The sequence below is a fragment of the Cnephaeus nilssonii genome (assembly GCF_951640355.1).
Source record: "Cnephaeus nilssonii genome assembly, chromosome: 9".
NCBI classification, from domain to species: domain Eukaryota; kingdom Metazoa; phylum Chordata; class Mammalia; order Chiroptera; family Vespertilionidae; genus Cnephaeus; species Cnephaeus nilssonii.
The window spans coordinates 60,413,047-60,425,854 of NC_137080.1; the positions used below are offsets into that span (position 1 = coordinate 60,413,047).

Sequence of the window (12,808 nt, forward strand, 5' to 3'; positions counted from 1 at the left end):
ATCAGACAGTGAGGAAAATAGAATGTAATAAAGAAAACAACTCTCCATTATGTCTCAAGAGCCAGAGAACAAAACACTTCAGGTTACCTCAATGTCACTTGTGAAAAAAGAGTCCCTGAGCCAACCTTTCTAAGCGATGTTAAATAAATTAAGAAAAAAAAATCTATAATAAAGCCATATTATTATGTGTTCTTCAGCCAATTTATTCTATTAACCCATATCTGCAGAGGGTCCACAGGGTATTATGTCACTTACAAGAGAAATTCTAAAAGAAGATAAAAAACATTCTTTGACTTCTAGGCCTCTGTTAGTCAATGTCAGAAAAAGAAAAACAAAATCAATATAGTATAGGGAATCCATAGAAGTTATAGATTGGGAAAACATCAATATTACTGGTTTAAAAAAAATACTGAGACTTTTTAAGCAATAGGAAGTAAATGTAGGCAGGGCAAAACAAAAGAGAAGAATCCAAGGATGTGATAAAGAACAGAGAGAGTAATTCAAAGTAAAAAAGCACAAGCTTTCCACATATGCATCTATGTAGATAGCACCGCTGTAGCAATCAGAGGCAGAGGTGGGGACATGATGACTGGTAATAGCTGCAAAATGTCCAACTAAAAACTGAGCCACAAGGTTAAGGGACAGCAATAGCCATTATCCAATGGGAATGTTCACCAAAATTACAGATATATTAGAGATTTCATAAAGAGGTTTACTACTTACCCTATTTATACGGTTGTTCCTTAAAATAATCTGCAGTAGAGTTTTCTCAAATTCTTCCAACTTCTTGGAACACGTTTTAAGAATATGACTAGATAAGTTACAATCACTGAGCAGTCTAGCTAAAGTAGCAACAGCTTCTGTCCAAAAGCTTGAAAAAGGAAATTTTGGGTCACGGTAAAAAGTGATCAGGCCTTCTAGCAACTGAAAAACAGAATCAGATACCGTGGAAGAGGTGTTCTCAAAGTGGCTTAAGTCTGTTTTAAGACTCCCTGATTCTGTCCAGTTCTTCAGTTCCAGTAGATGTTGCAAAAACTGCATGTGAGAAGACAAAGGATTTTTTGAAGTCACATCGTGTTTCTTTGCAATTGGCAGTGGTGGAAAGAGTGTGGGGGTGCAGCTCTCCACAAAATCTTGAGACACCTCTGAAGGTTCAGTTCTCTGCTCATTTGATAAATCACACCCAGAATCTTCCAGTCCAGTTAATGTATTTTCAGAACTTCCAGGCTCCTGAGCCTGCAGCTGGGAAGGTGAGTCTCCTGTAATGGAAAGAAATACAAGTGTAATCTTTCTGTAGCTAAAATATTTTCATATAAAAGCTAGACATTGACTTTTCTAATTTAAAATGCTAAATGAAGCACGTAGATATGCATTAAACATTTTAAAAGCAGTATTATAAAAACTGAATAGACGAAAAACTGAAAGAAATTGCTTAGGCTGACTGTGGAAAAGGTTTTTATCTTTACTGGTAGGAAGGTGATTCATCTATATCGCTATCTGTCATTCAACTGTGTGCCAGGCTTGAAAGATACAGAGGAGAAACCACAAAACCTGAAAGAGGTCGCCATCTGGTAGAGTCCAACAAGCAATAAGGTGTACCTAGAGAGAGATTTGCTCAGGGTACTATGCAAATAGAAGGACCCTGGTTAGCTTAGTTCATTCTGGAAGAGGTGATGGTGGAGCTAACTTATAAAACATAAATAGAAATTCAAAGCTAAAAATTAGGGGAATGGAGGAATACAGAGGACTCCATATACCCAAAGGGTAAGCACAAAAGCACAGGCTTAAGAAGAAAAAGAAAAGCATTGTGTATATAAGGACCCACAATAATTTGACATTCCTTTTACAAAAATATAAATAAATTAGGAAGAGATTAAGATGGAGGTTAAGAGGCCAAGTGATAAAAGATCTTAAAAGATGTATTAAGGACCCCAGAATTTATAAGTGTAGAGTGAGTGTAATTCAAACTCTAATAATGTAAAATCACTTTGTAAAAAAATATATGCATACCCACACATGCACTTATATATAAAAATAAATTTATATGTGTATGTGTACTTATTTATGATTATCTATCTATCTTTAAAACTATGTCTACTAGTATAATCACTAGAATCTTCTCACATGGCTAGAGAAATACTGCAGTTAAGGTTTAACCTACTAACTGTAGGTCATTCTTTAATAGAGATGCCATCAGAAACATAAATAAGGTTGTTGTTGTTTGTCAATGATTATCACCAGTGATCACATCCATAGCAGCTTTGGTGAGTCAGGGTGGTAGAGAGAGTTCAGACTGCAACGGCCTGAAGAGTGGATGGGGAAAGTGTAAGGGAAGAATGGTAACACTTTTGAGGACTTGGATCCGGAAAGTATAAACTGGAGAATAACTGAAGGCAAATGTAGCATGACAAATTAGGAGAAACATGAGCAATTACAGACTAAGAACAGAGACGCAAGTGTTGGAGATAGGAGAAAATATAAAAATGCCAGGTGAGGCATGGCCTGAGAGAAGGTAGAGGCGGAGTCAAGGATGCTAGTGGATGGGTGCTTTGTGATGTGGAAGTATTTTTTTTCTCTGACGCTAAAGGAAAGAGGGGGAGAATGTATAGGCATATTTTTTAAATGCCCCTGTCATATAGGAAGTTAAAGGCTATCTCACTAAGAAGTTAGATTTTTTTTTTAAAGCTGGAGACAGGGGGACACTAATTGAACAAGGCATAAGAATAATGATGAAAGTGACATCTTCTACCCTCAGCACCATATATTTGGAAATCTATCTACAGACGAACCTCAGTTTTCAAATGTCTCCCATCTGGAACATTTCGGTTCTCCACCAAGATGTTCACAGAAAAAAATTTCTTGATTGTGGACAAAAAAATTAGTTTTCAAACCGATAACCCTTTCATGCTGATACTTCAGTTTGACAAAAAGTGTCTCTCAGGCAACAAACAAAGGAGAGAATGCTTTTGTGGCTGGCCAAATGAGGATTAGCACAATTTTAAAACATAAAGATGCCATCAAGAGTGCTAATGTCGCTAAGCATGTGAAAGTACTCACAAAACAACAATCAAAGGCAAAAGAATAAGTAGAAAAATTTGTGTTGATTTGGATAAAAGAAAGCAGTTAGCCAGTGATAGCATTTCAGAGGCAGTGATATGAGAAAAAGTGAAGATGCCTCATCTGCATCCTGACCTCCTCAAAGACACCCCTGGAACCAGTGCTGAAAGGGATTCCTTTAGGACCTAAAGCAGTGGTTCTCAACCTTTCATAACCTAAGGTTATGAGGGGTGGCTTGATAAATTTAAGAAGTGTTTATTTATAGATTAAACAATACATTATACATGTACTATACATAAAAAAGGTTAAAACGGAATCATCTGTGGGTCTGGAACAGATTAATTCAATGTACATTTCTAATGGTTAAAAATAACTCGGTTTTCAAACAAATCCCTTCTCAAACAGCCTTGTGGAATGAATTAAGTTTGAGAACTGAGGTTCCACTGTAATTTGTTGCTCTTTTGTCCTTCGGTAAAATTAGAAACTGATGAGACAAAATCAGAGCTTTAACTTAGAGTTCATTCACTTAACAAGTGCCTGCTATAATCACTGCTGGTGTGCAAATGTGTGCTTGCTAATTATCACTATACTATCTGTACTTTATGTTAGGGATATTATGCAGTAAGTTAAAAAATGTGGCGGTACCCAGGACAGTGAACTATCGGCAATGTGTCTAACTGCATGTGGCTATTTCTATACTAAAACAGGAAGATAGCCTGCTCGTTTTAAGCCAATGGACAGTTTATTTTACTTACGAGCAAGGATAAACATTTAAAACTAGAGGCCTGGTGCACTAAATTCGTGCATGGGGGGGGGGGCTGTCCCTCAGCCTAGCCTGCAACCTCTTCAATCTGGGACATCCCTCTCACAATCCAGGACCACTGGATCTTAACTGCTTACCTGCCTGCCTGCCTGACTGCCCCTAACCACTCTGCCTGCCAGCCTGATAGCTCCCTAACCACTCCCCTGCCAGCCTGATTGATGCCTAACTGCTCCCCTGCTGGCATGATTGTCCCCACTGCCCTCCCCTGCTGGCCTGCACTTCCAATTGCCCTCCCCTGCCAGCCCGATCGACACCAACTGCCTTCCCCTGTGGGGCTGAGGGGACTGGGGGACTGAGCCTGGATGAGGTTGGATGCTGCAGGGATTCGGTGAGGCCTGGCTGAGGGGACTGTAGGATTCCAGCTGGATGAGGTGGGACTTTGGGGACTGGAGGACTAAGGCTGGATGAGGCGGGGATGAGAGGACTGGGGGACGAAGGCTGAATGAGGCGGGGATGGGAGGACTGGGGGACTAAGGCTGAATGAGGCAGCGCTGAGGGGACTGGGGGACTAAGGCTGGATGAGGCAGGGATGAGAGGACTGGGGGACTGAGGCTGGATGAGGCGGGGCTGAGACTGGGGGGCTCTGGCTGGATGAGGCGTGCAGCACCTGCCACCCCCCGGCGGGGCTGAGGGGACTGGGGGACTCTGGCTGGATGAGGCAGGGATGCGGGGACTGGGTGCTGCCATCTTGTGGCTGTGGGTGCCGCCATCTTGTGAGGGTGTGGCAGTAAATTAGCATATTCCCTCTTTATTAGATAGGATGACTTCTCACCACATCCATCTCATTCTTCACAAAAGTAAAGGGATGGGGGTGGTTATTATGATAATTATTCAGGTAGAGTATATTTTTCTTTTAGGGAATTCAGAATGTTGTTCCACTAAGAAAGTGAACAAAGTTTAAATATTTCATTAACCTACTCAATTTTCCATTAAGGTAAGCTGAATTTCATGGGTGATGATTTTAAAGAAGACTCATAAAAAAATTCTACCAACTATTAAACTAGGAAGCAAAAATCTGCTTTCTTGTTTCTGCTTTTTACTCCTCACTGGTGTGCCTTTTGGCAAATCACAGCCATACCACCTCATCTCCTTCCTGTACTGACAGGTACTCATTTGAAGGGAATAGTTTTACCCATTCCTCTGAGATTTTATACAATACTAGAGGCCCCATTGCATGAATTCATAAACCAGTGGGGTCTCTTGGCCTTGCCTGCGGGATCAGGCCAAAACTGGCTCTATGACATTGCCTGAGGGGTCCCGGATTGTGAGAGGGTACAGGCCAGGCTGAGAGACCCCACTGGTGCATGATTGGGGCCAGGGAGAGACACGGGAGGTTGGCCAGCCAGGGAGAGACCATGGGAGAGCTCCAGGGCGTATCCGGCCCCGATACGCTCAGTCCTGATCAACTAGACCCCAGCAGCAAGCTAACCTACCGGTTGGGGCATCTGCCCCCTGGTGGTCAGTGCACATCATAGTGACTGGTTGACTGATTGACTATCTGCCCCCTGGTGGTCAGTGCACATCATAGTGACTGGTTGACTGATTGACTATCTGCCCCCTGGTGGTCAGTGCACATCATAGCGAGTGGTTGAGCGGCCTTAGCATATCATTAACATATTATGCTTTGGTTGGTTGATTGGCTGACCGGTCGACCGGACACTTAGCATATTAGGCTTTTATTATATAGGATGGCTTACAGTATTAAAGTCACTCTATTGAAATGAATAGAAGATTCTGATGTTCATATTTCACTTTACAAAGTAGTTTTACCACATAATTCAATTGTTCTTCCCAACAGCCCTGGGAGATAATGAAATGCAGGCTCAACTTGACTAAGAGGCCTGGGAAAAGCCACACAGTGAGCAAGTAAAATCAGTTCTTCAGTTCCAAGTCCAATCATGTTGTAACTATAGCAGGAGGGAAAAAAAAAGCCTGTGTTTTTCCATACCAGCTTCTGAACATTTCCATTACAGTATTCATCAATTCCTATATGTTGTCTACTTGCTTATGAGCTCCTGAATGGCAGAAGTACTGTCTCTTGCAATCTTTGTGGACATCTCACTGAATAATAACATCACCTGCAGAAGACACCTTATCAGGAGAAACTCTTAGTTCTACCACTTGCTGCTGGCTGTGACAGACAGATCTTCTGTCATCCTTTAATATTCATAATGACATTGGGAGATAATGAAATGCAGGCGAAACTTGACTAAGAGGGTCAACTCCTTTGCAATTTATAATAAACCACACATTTATAAATAAATAAGAAAAATAACATAGACTATATAGACAGACAGAAAGAATTTGGCTATGGTAGTAATCATTTAAAATGTCTCAAAATACTTGTTAACAAATAGCCAATAATATGCTTTTTAGAGAACCTACTACCTCTTATATATAACCAATAACCAATTTATTTCCTCTCCTATTTGTTCTCAATGATGAAAACTTTGAGGACTACAAACAGGGTTTGTATTGGAAACAGCACTTCCATATTATAAAGCACTCACTGCCTAATACAGTAAATAGTGGGCAAGTATCATTATTGAATATATCCCTATAAGATGTAAAAGAGAAAGAGGAGAAAAAAGCTTCCTAGAGAAAATTAAACATTTTCAGTAATACTGAATATTAACAGGTTACAATCTCTGACAATAATCTATAATAATAAAAGCATAATATGCTAATTAGACCGGACGTCCTTCCGGACAAGGCTGGGGCTGCGAGGGAAGCCCGGGTTCCAGGTGCCAGAGGGAAGCCAGTGCCGGCAACGGCGGAAGGCCTACTCTTGCAAGAATTTCGTGCATCGGGCTTCTAGTCATTAATAATATATTTATTCATACAAACAAGGTTTTTAAATACCCAAGCTTATTTGAGTAATATATAGCATGGAAAAGGACAGCAATATACCCTTGTCTCTTTTACTAGTAAATGAGTCTTACAATCTACAGACTCTTCTACTCGTTTGTTTGGATGGCTTTTCTAATCATAAATCTCAAAGCATGGCTAACAAAACATCATACCCAAAGGATGGAGGAGAAAATAGAGGTATGCTACTGCAGCTTTCTGCTGTTCCTGTTTTTCCAGGAGGGACTACGGTGAAGCAGAAGTCAAATGACACTTCTCTCTCTTTTTTTAAAATAAGTTTTGATTGATTTTAGAGAGAGTGGAAGGGAGGAGAAGAATAGGGGGAGAAAGAGAGAGTCAGAGACAGAGAAAGAGAGAAACATCGATGACAGAGAAACATCAATTGGTTACTTTCTGCACACACCCTTACCTGCAACCTGGACATGTGCCCTGACCAGGAATCTAACTGGCAATCTCTTGGTGCACAGGATGATGCTCAACCAACTGACCCACATTGGCAAGGGCTCTCTTTTAACTTCTTATTGGGATGAAGGGACTGAGGACTATAATTTCTCTCCAAACCATTGGATATGATCTAACTAACATGTCTGTCATTAGATTTGAAAGATAAAACACACTAATCAAGCACAGTCTAGCACACATTAAATGCTCAGTAAATACAGGGTGTGGCAAAAGTAGGTTTACAGTTGTTTGTATGGAAAATAATACAGTAATTAATGAATGATAATACAAGAATAAACTTTGTGTTTCATATAGTCATAACTGTAAACCTACTTAAGGGCAGACAGAGTTTACTACTCTGGGTATTTTCTATTGCCTAATGCCTACCCTTCTACATGGTTGGTGATATAAATACTTGTTGCATATATATTAACAAAAAGTAAAATCAAATAGCATCTTTTCAATTCACTGAAAGGTCATCACTACCAACTATGATTTCTTAGCATTAATAATAATCACATGCAGGGATACATAGAATAAAAGTAATGTTTACGCCACCTGGTGGTCAAACAGGAAATGCAATGTTAAAGTACTACACAATTCATCTGGAAAAAAAAAATTCACTTTAAAGCAATAGTCTTCTGCATCTGGAAGGATATATTTTAGCCTATTGTAAACATATTTGAGAAATGCTGACCGAAAAGGCTGAAGTTTGATTAATCCCTCTCTAGCAGCATGTCACAATTCTAACTTTGAATACACCAAGGGAGAAACAATGTCAAACGCATGAAATTCCAAGCTAATGGTATGATATGTCTTAGCTGAATTGTCTTCACTGCATGAGGTTCACAAAACAGTGTATTTGTTCTTGTATTTGTCTGCTTGGTTCAGGACTATTTGACAATATAATGCCTCCTGCCTTCAGGTGCTCAAACTCTAAAATTTTCTAGCTACCCCCATCTCTCTCTCCCAAGCCATCTTCTAGTTTGCCAATTTAAACCTTCCTCGCCATTGTGCCTTTGGCTTTCTTCTCCTGTTCCAGCTTCCTGGGTGTCCTCACCTTTCCTACAGCCTCAAAGGATTCTTTTAAGCAGATGTCCCTCAAATCTCTATCTCCAATCCTACCTCCTCTCCCAAGCTCAAGTCCCTAGGTATCTCAACATGACTTGATCTCACCACTGTAAACCTATGTCTAAACTATATCCTTCACTTAAACTTGGTCCAATCCTACCTAATAATAGACAAATATGCAAATTGACCGCACCTTCACTACGCCCAAGCCATGCCCACCAGCCAAGCCACGCCCACCAACCAATCAGGACAAGTATGCAAATTACCCCAACAAAGATGGCGGCTAATTTTCATATCAAGACAGCTTAGAAAGAAGCCAAGAGCTGCAGAAGGGAGTAAAGCTGCGGAGAAGCAAGCAAGCTGGGGGGAGGAGAAGGGAGGAGCGGAGGCGGGGCCGGGGGCGAAGGAAGGAGAGCAGGCGGGGCCGGGGGAGAAGGGAGGAGAGCGGGCGGGCTGGCAGAGAAGGCGGGGCGGGGGAGAAGGGAGGAGTGGAGGCGGGGCCAGGGGAGAAGGAAGTAGAGCGGGCGGGCTGGCGGAGAAGGCGGGGCGGGGGAGAAGGGAGGAGCGGAGGCGGGGCCGGGGGAGAAGGAAGGAGAGCAGGCAGGGTGGGGTAGAGTGCAGCAGGAAACCCTATTGCAGGATTTTTCCTGCAACGGGAACGCTAGTTTCCAAATAACAGTACTCTTCCTCTTGAACATTTGAAACCTAAGAGTCAACTCTGACTCTTTGTTGAACCTCATATACATTCCACTGACAAGTAATATTAATCCTGCCTCACCTTTCTGTTCCTTGAGTATACTAAGTTTGTTCCCATTTCAGGGGCCTTTGCATTAAACGTTCCCTCAGATGATCTCCACACCCCACCTCAATTTTGTCAAGGCTGGTTCCTCATTATCATTCCAGTGTCTGTTTAAATGTCACTCCTTCAGAAAGGCCTTCCCTGACCACCCAAGCTAAAGAAGCCGCCAAAATAGCCCTGGCTGGTTTGGCTCAGTGGATAGTGTCGGCCTGCAGATCGAAGGGGCCCGGGTTTGATGCTGGTCAAGGGCACGTATCTCGGTTGCAGGCTTCTCCCCGACCCAGGCCCTGGTCAGGGCACGTGTAGGAGACAACCAACTGATGTGTTTCTATCTTTCCCTCCCTCTTCTACCCTCTCTTAAAAAAAAAAAAATCAATGGAAAAATATCCTCGAGGATTAAAAAAATAATAAAATAAATTCTTAAAAAAAAAAAAAAGAAGCCACCAAAGTAACTTTTGTCACATCTTCCTGTTTTAATTCTCTGACTCTCACTTTACACTGCCTGATCATTTCCTGCTGATATAACCTGTCTCACCCACAAGAATGAGCACTCTGACAGTCTTGGACTGCCTGGTTTTGTGGCCATATACCAGAGCCTGGAATGTGGTGTAAGAGCTCAATGAATATTTACTCAATAAATAAAAACCTCTTTTATATCACCTCTTTTTTTCCATGCCAAAATAATTACATGTAAGACCTGGCTGTGACAGTGATGTTCTCATCTCCAGACCCCTTCCTCTTGCAAATAATTCTAAACACAACTACCCAATTACTCTGCCTAAATAACCTACCCCTCAGGCCACCTAAAGAAGTCACTTGCAAGAAGCATACTGCTTGGCACGTGCCTAGCACACACCCCATAAATGTTAATTTCCCTGTTGAAAAAATCTCCAAAGGCTCCTCATTGCCTGCAAAATAAAGCGTGTTTTCCACTGGCTGTCATTCCTCTTAATAAGCTCCAACCTAGTTTTGCATCTTATTTTCCAGAACACCACTTCATGCTCTAGATCTGTGGTTCTCAACCTTTCTAATGCCGTGACCCTTCAATACAGATCCTCATGTTGTGGTGACCCCCAACCATAAAATTATTTTTGTTGCTACTTCATAACTGTAATTTTGCTACTGTTACGAATCGTAATGTAAATATCTTTATTAGGCTCTACAGCAGCGGTTCTCCACCTGTGGGTCGCGACTCACAGGTGGAGAACCGCTAGCAGGGTCACCTAAGACCATAGGAAAACACAGATATTTACATTACAATTCATAACAGTAGTAAAATTACAGTTATGAAGTAGCAACGAAAATAATTTTATGGTTGGGGGTCACCACAACATGAGGAACTGTATTAAAGGGTCGCGGCATTAGAAAGGTTGAGAACCACTGCTCTAGATGCTGCAGTCAAGGTAGAGTCATTTGCCAGTAGAGTCCTGTGTCTGTACTTTACACTGTTCCCTCTTGACTGAAATATCCTAGCATCCACAGCTTTCTAAATCCTACCCATCCTTCAAGGTCAGCAACTTCCTCAAAACAAACAAACAAACAAACAACAAATAAAAAAACCAAACTCTCAAAAGTCCTGTTCTCTAAAGCAAAATAATCACTCTCTTTCTCCTCTGAACAACAATTTCTTTCTCTGGACCACAGAGTCTTAGTGGCTATAAGCAGTGACTTATGATCACACAGACTGTGTGATCCTATGGGCAGGGCATGGGCCTTCTCTCTGTATTATCTACATCATTTGTAGCTAATAGCTACTGAATAAAAAGGGGCTGAATATATGAACAAAAGAATTTCTCTAAAGGAAGAGTTATTAAGACCAAATGAGGAGCTGGTAAGCAGCAGCAATCACTCTTTGGATTCAGTCACTTACGGGGCAAAGATGAGCAGGATAGGTAAAAAACAGAGTCCTAATTTCATTTCCTCACAAACAGAATCAGGTTGAGAGACAATGGACTCTTATACTGTGATGCCAATATTACAGCCCTACAGAATAACATCAAACCCTCAAAAATACAGCACTCTGCCAAGTGAACCAATGAACCCACCTGCACAACTTCCATTCATCAGTGTGTGGATGTTATGAACACCATGTGGAATATGTAATTACTAAGGCAGCAATACGCCACATTAATTAGCCTCCCAATGCTGTGAGTGCCAAACCACACAGCTCTCTACAATCTAGCCCCAATTACCTTGCCTGCTGAGATCCCACAGATCTCTAAACTCTTATTGACCAAACCTCTTCCAAAGAATTTGCCTGAATTTGTTTCCTGCCATCCCTTGGAGCCACTGCTTTGATTTCAGCTCTTGACCACAGCGTTCCAACTGCTCACATCTCTACTGCCAAGATATTAACTCTAAGCTGGCTTGATAGCCGGAGCCTGCCCTTAGACAACTGAGGTTGACATTCATTCCCATGAATGTGTCCATTTGGCTCACTTTATCAAGTGCAGTGTTTCCCCACCTGTGCATCCGCACAAGTGGAACATACTACAATTAAGTATTCCTAGGCACAGGGAATCCATGTTTCAGGGAGGGCTCCAGAAACTTGTATTTTAAATAAACATCTCATGGGAGTCTCATAATTGAGCAAGTCTCAAGAGCAATGCTTTTCTCTATTCCCAAACCCATGCACTAAGCCTACGTTACTTGTTTCTTGCTGGTCTTGAGATCTCCTAGTTTATAAGAACTTATACAGAAAGACTTTACATGGGTGGTTTTCAACCTTACTTGCAAGTTAACAGTGACTTTAGGAACTTTTTAAAACTCTAATACCAGACCACAGCCCATCCTAAGTACATCAGAATCTCGAGGGTGGGCCTCAAATATCAATATTTTTTAAAGCTTCCCAAGTGACTTTGGTGTGAGAACTACTAGATTAATTTATCTGTTCTGCTTTCTTTGGGTAGCAGAGAAGTGGGCTGTGTCCCATTCATGCCATCTCCAATCACACCTTCAAACCTCCCAGAAATGTCTGTTTCCTCCCTACAGGTTCATGTTTAATTCATGCTTAATATTTCCAAGTTCAGCTGGATTTCCACTCCTTTTCAGGGTTCACCTTTGTCAGTTTATGTCCTATTCTGCAGAACTGGAGCTTTATCTATTCTAGCTGTGTCCTTCCTGCCTTGTCCTAAGCCAGTCAGCTTCCCTATGGACCAGAGCCTGGGATGCCTACCCAACAGTCCTGATCCTACTCCCTCTTACATTCTCCATGCAGCAGCCAGAGCAAGAAGTTTCAATCTCCTGCTTAATGCTCATCAAAGGATTCCCACTAGAACAGCCCTACATAATCTGCACGCTTGTCCACTCTCTGGCCTCATCTCCTGCCCTCTATACCTCACTCACTCTGCTGTGCAGCCACTGGCTTGTTTCTGCTCACTGATGCCAGCTAGGTGCTGCCTCGGGGCCACCGGGATGACCCTGCACAGGCAGGAGTCGGCTCAAACACCTCCTTCTCAATGAGGTCTCCCTGACCACCCTGTCTAAAGTAGCGGCCCACCCCACTCCCAGGCACTCCATCACTTCAACTGCATTTGTTTTCCTCACAGCTTTTAACACTCTCAGAATTTTTCTTGCTTATTGGTTTACATGTTATTACCTGTCTCCTCCATTGGAATATAAATTCTATTTTTCTTCTATCTTCTACTACTGGGTCTCCAGAAATCACTATTGGTTTTTGTTTGTTTGTTTTTAAGAAATGCATCAACTAATCAACGAATGACCATAAATAAATATAACTAAAACCAAAA

At 41.7% G+C, this 12,808-nt stretch overlaps 1 protein-coding gene across 3 annotated transcripts in view; it reads right to left on the bottom strand.

Moving 5' to 3' along the window:
* Positions 1 to 12,808, bottom strand: part of MEI4 (meiotic double-stranded break formation protein 4) — a 156,346-nt gene that overhangs the window by 90,255 nt on the left and 53,283 nt on the right. For all 3 annotated transcript variants that reach the window (XM_079781443.1, XM_079781442.1, XM_079781441.1), the window contains exon 3: positions 724 to 1,259. In XM_079781443.1, the coding sequence (XP_079637569.1) occupies positions 724 to 1,259 (536 nt within the window). The remainder of the gene's footprint in view (positions 1 to 723; positions 1,260 to 12,808) is intronic.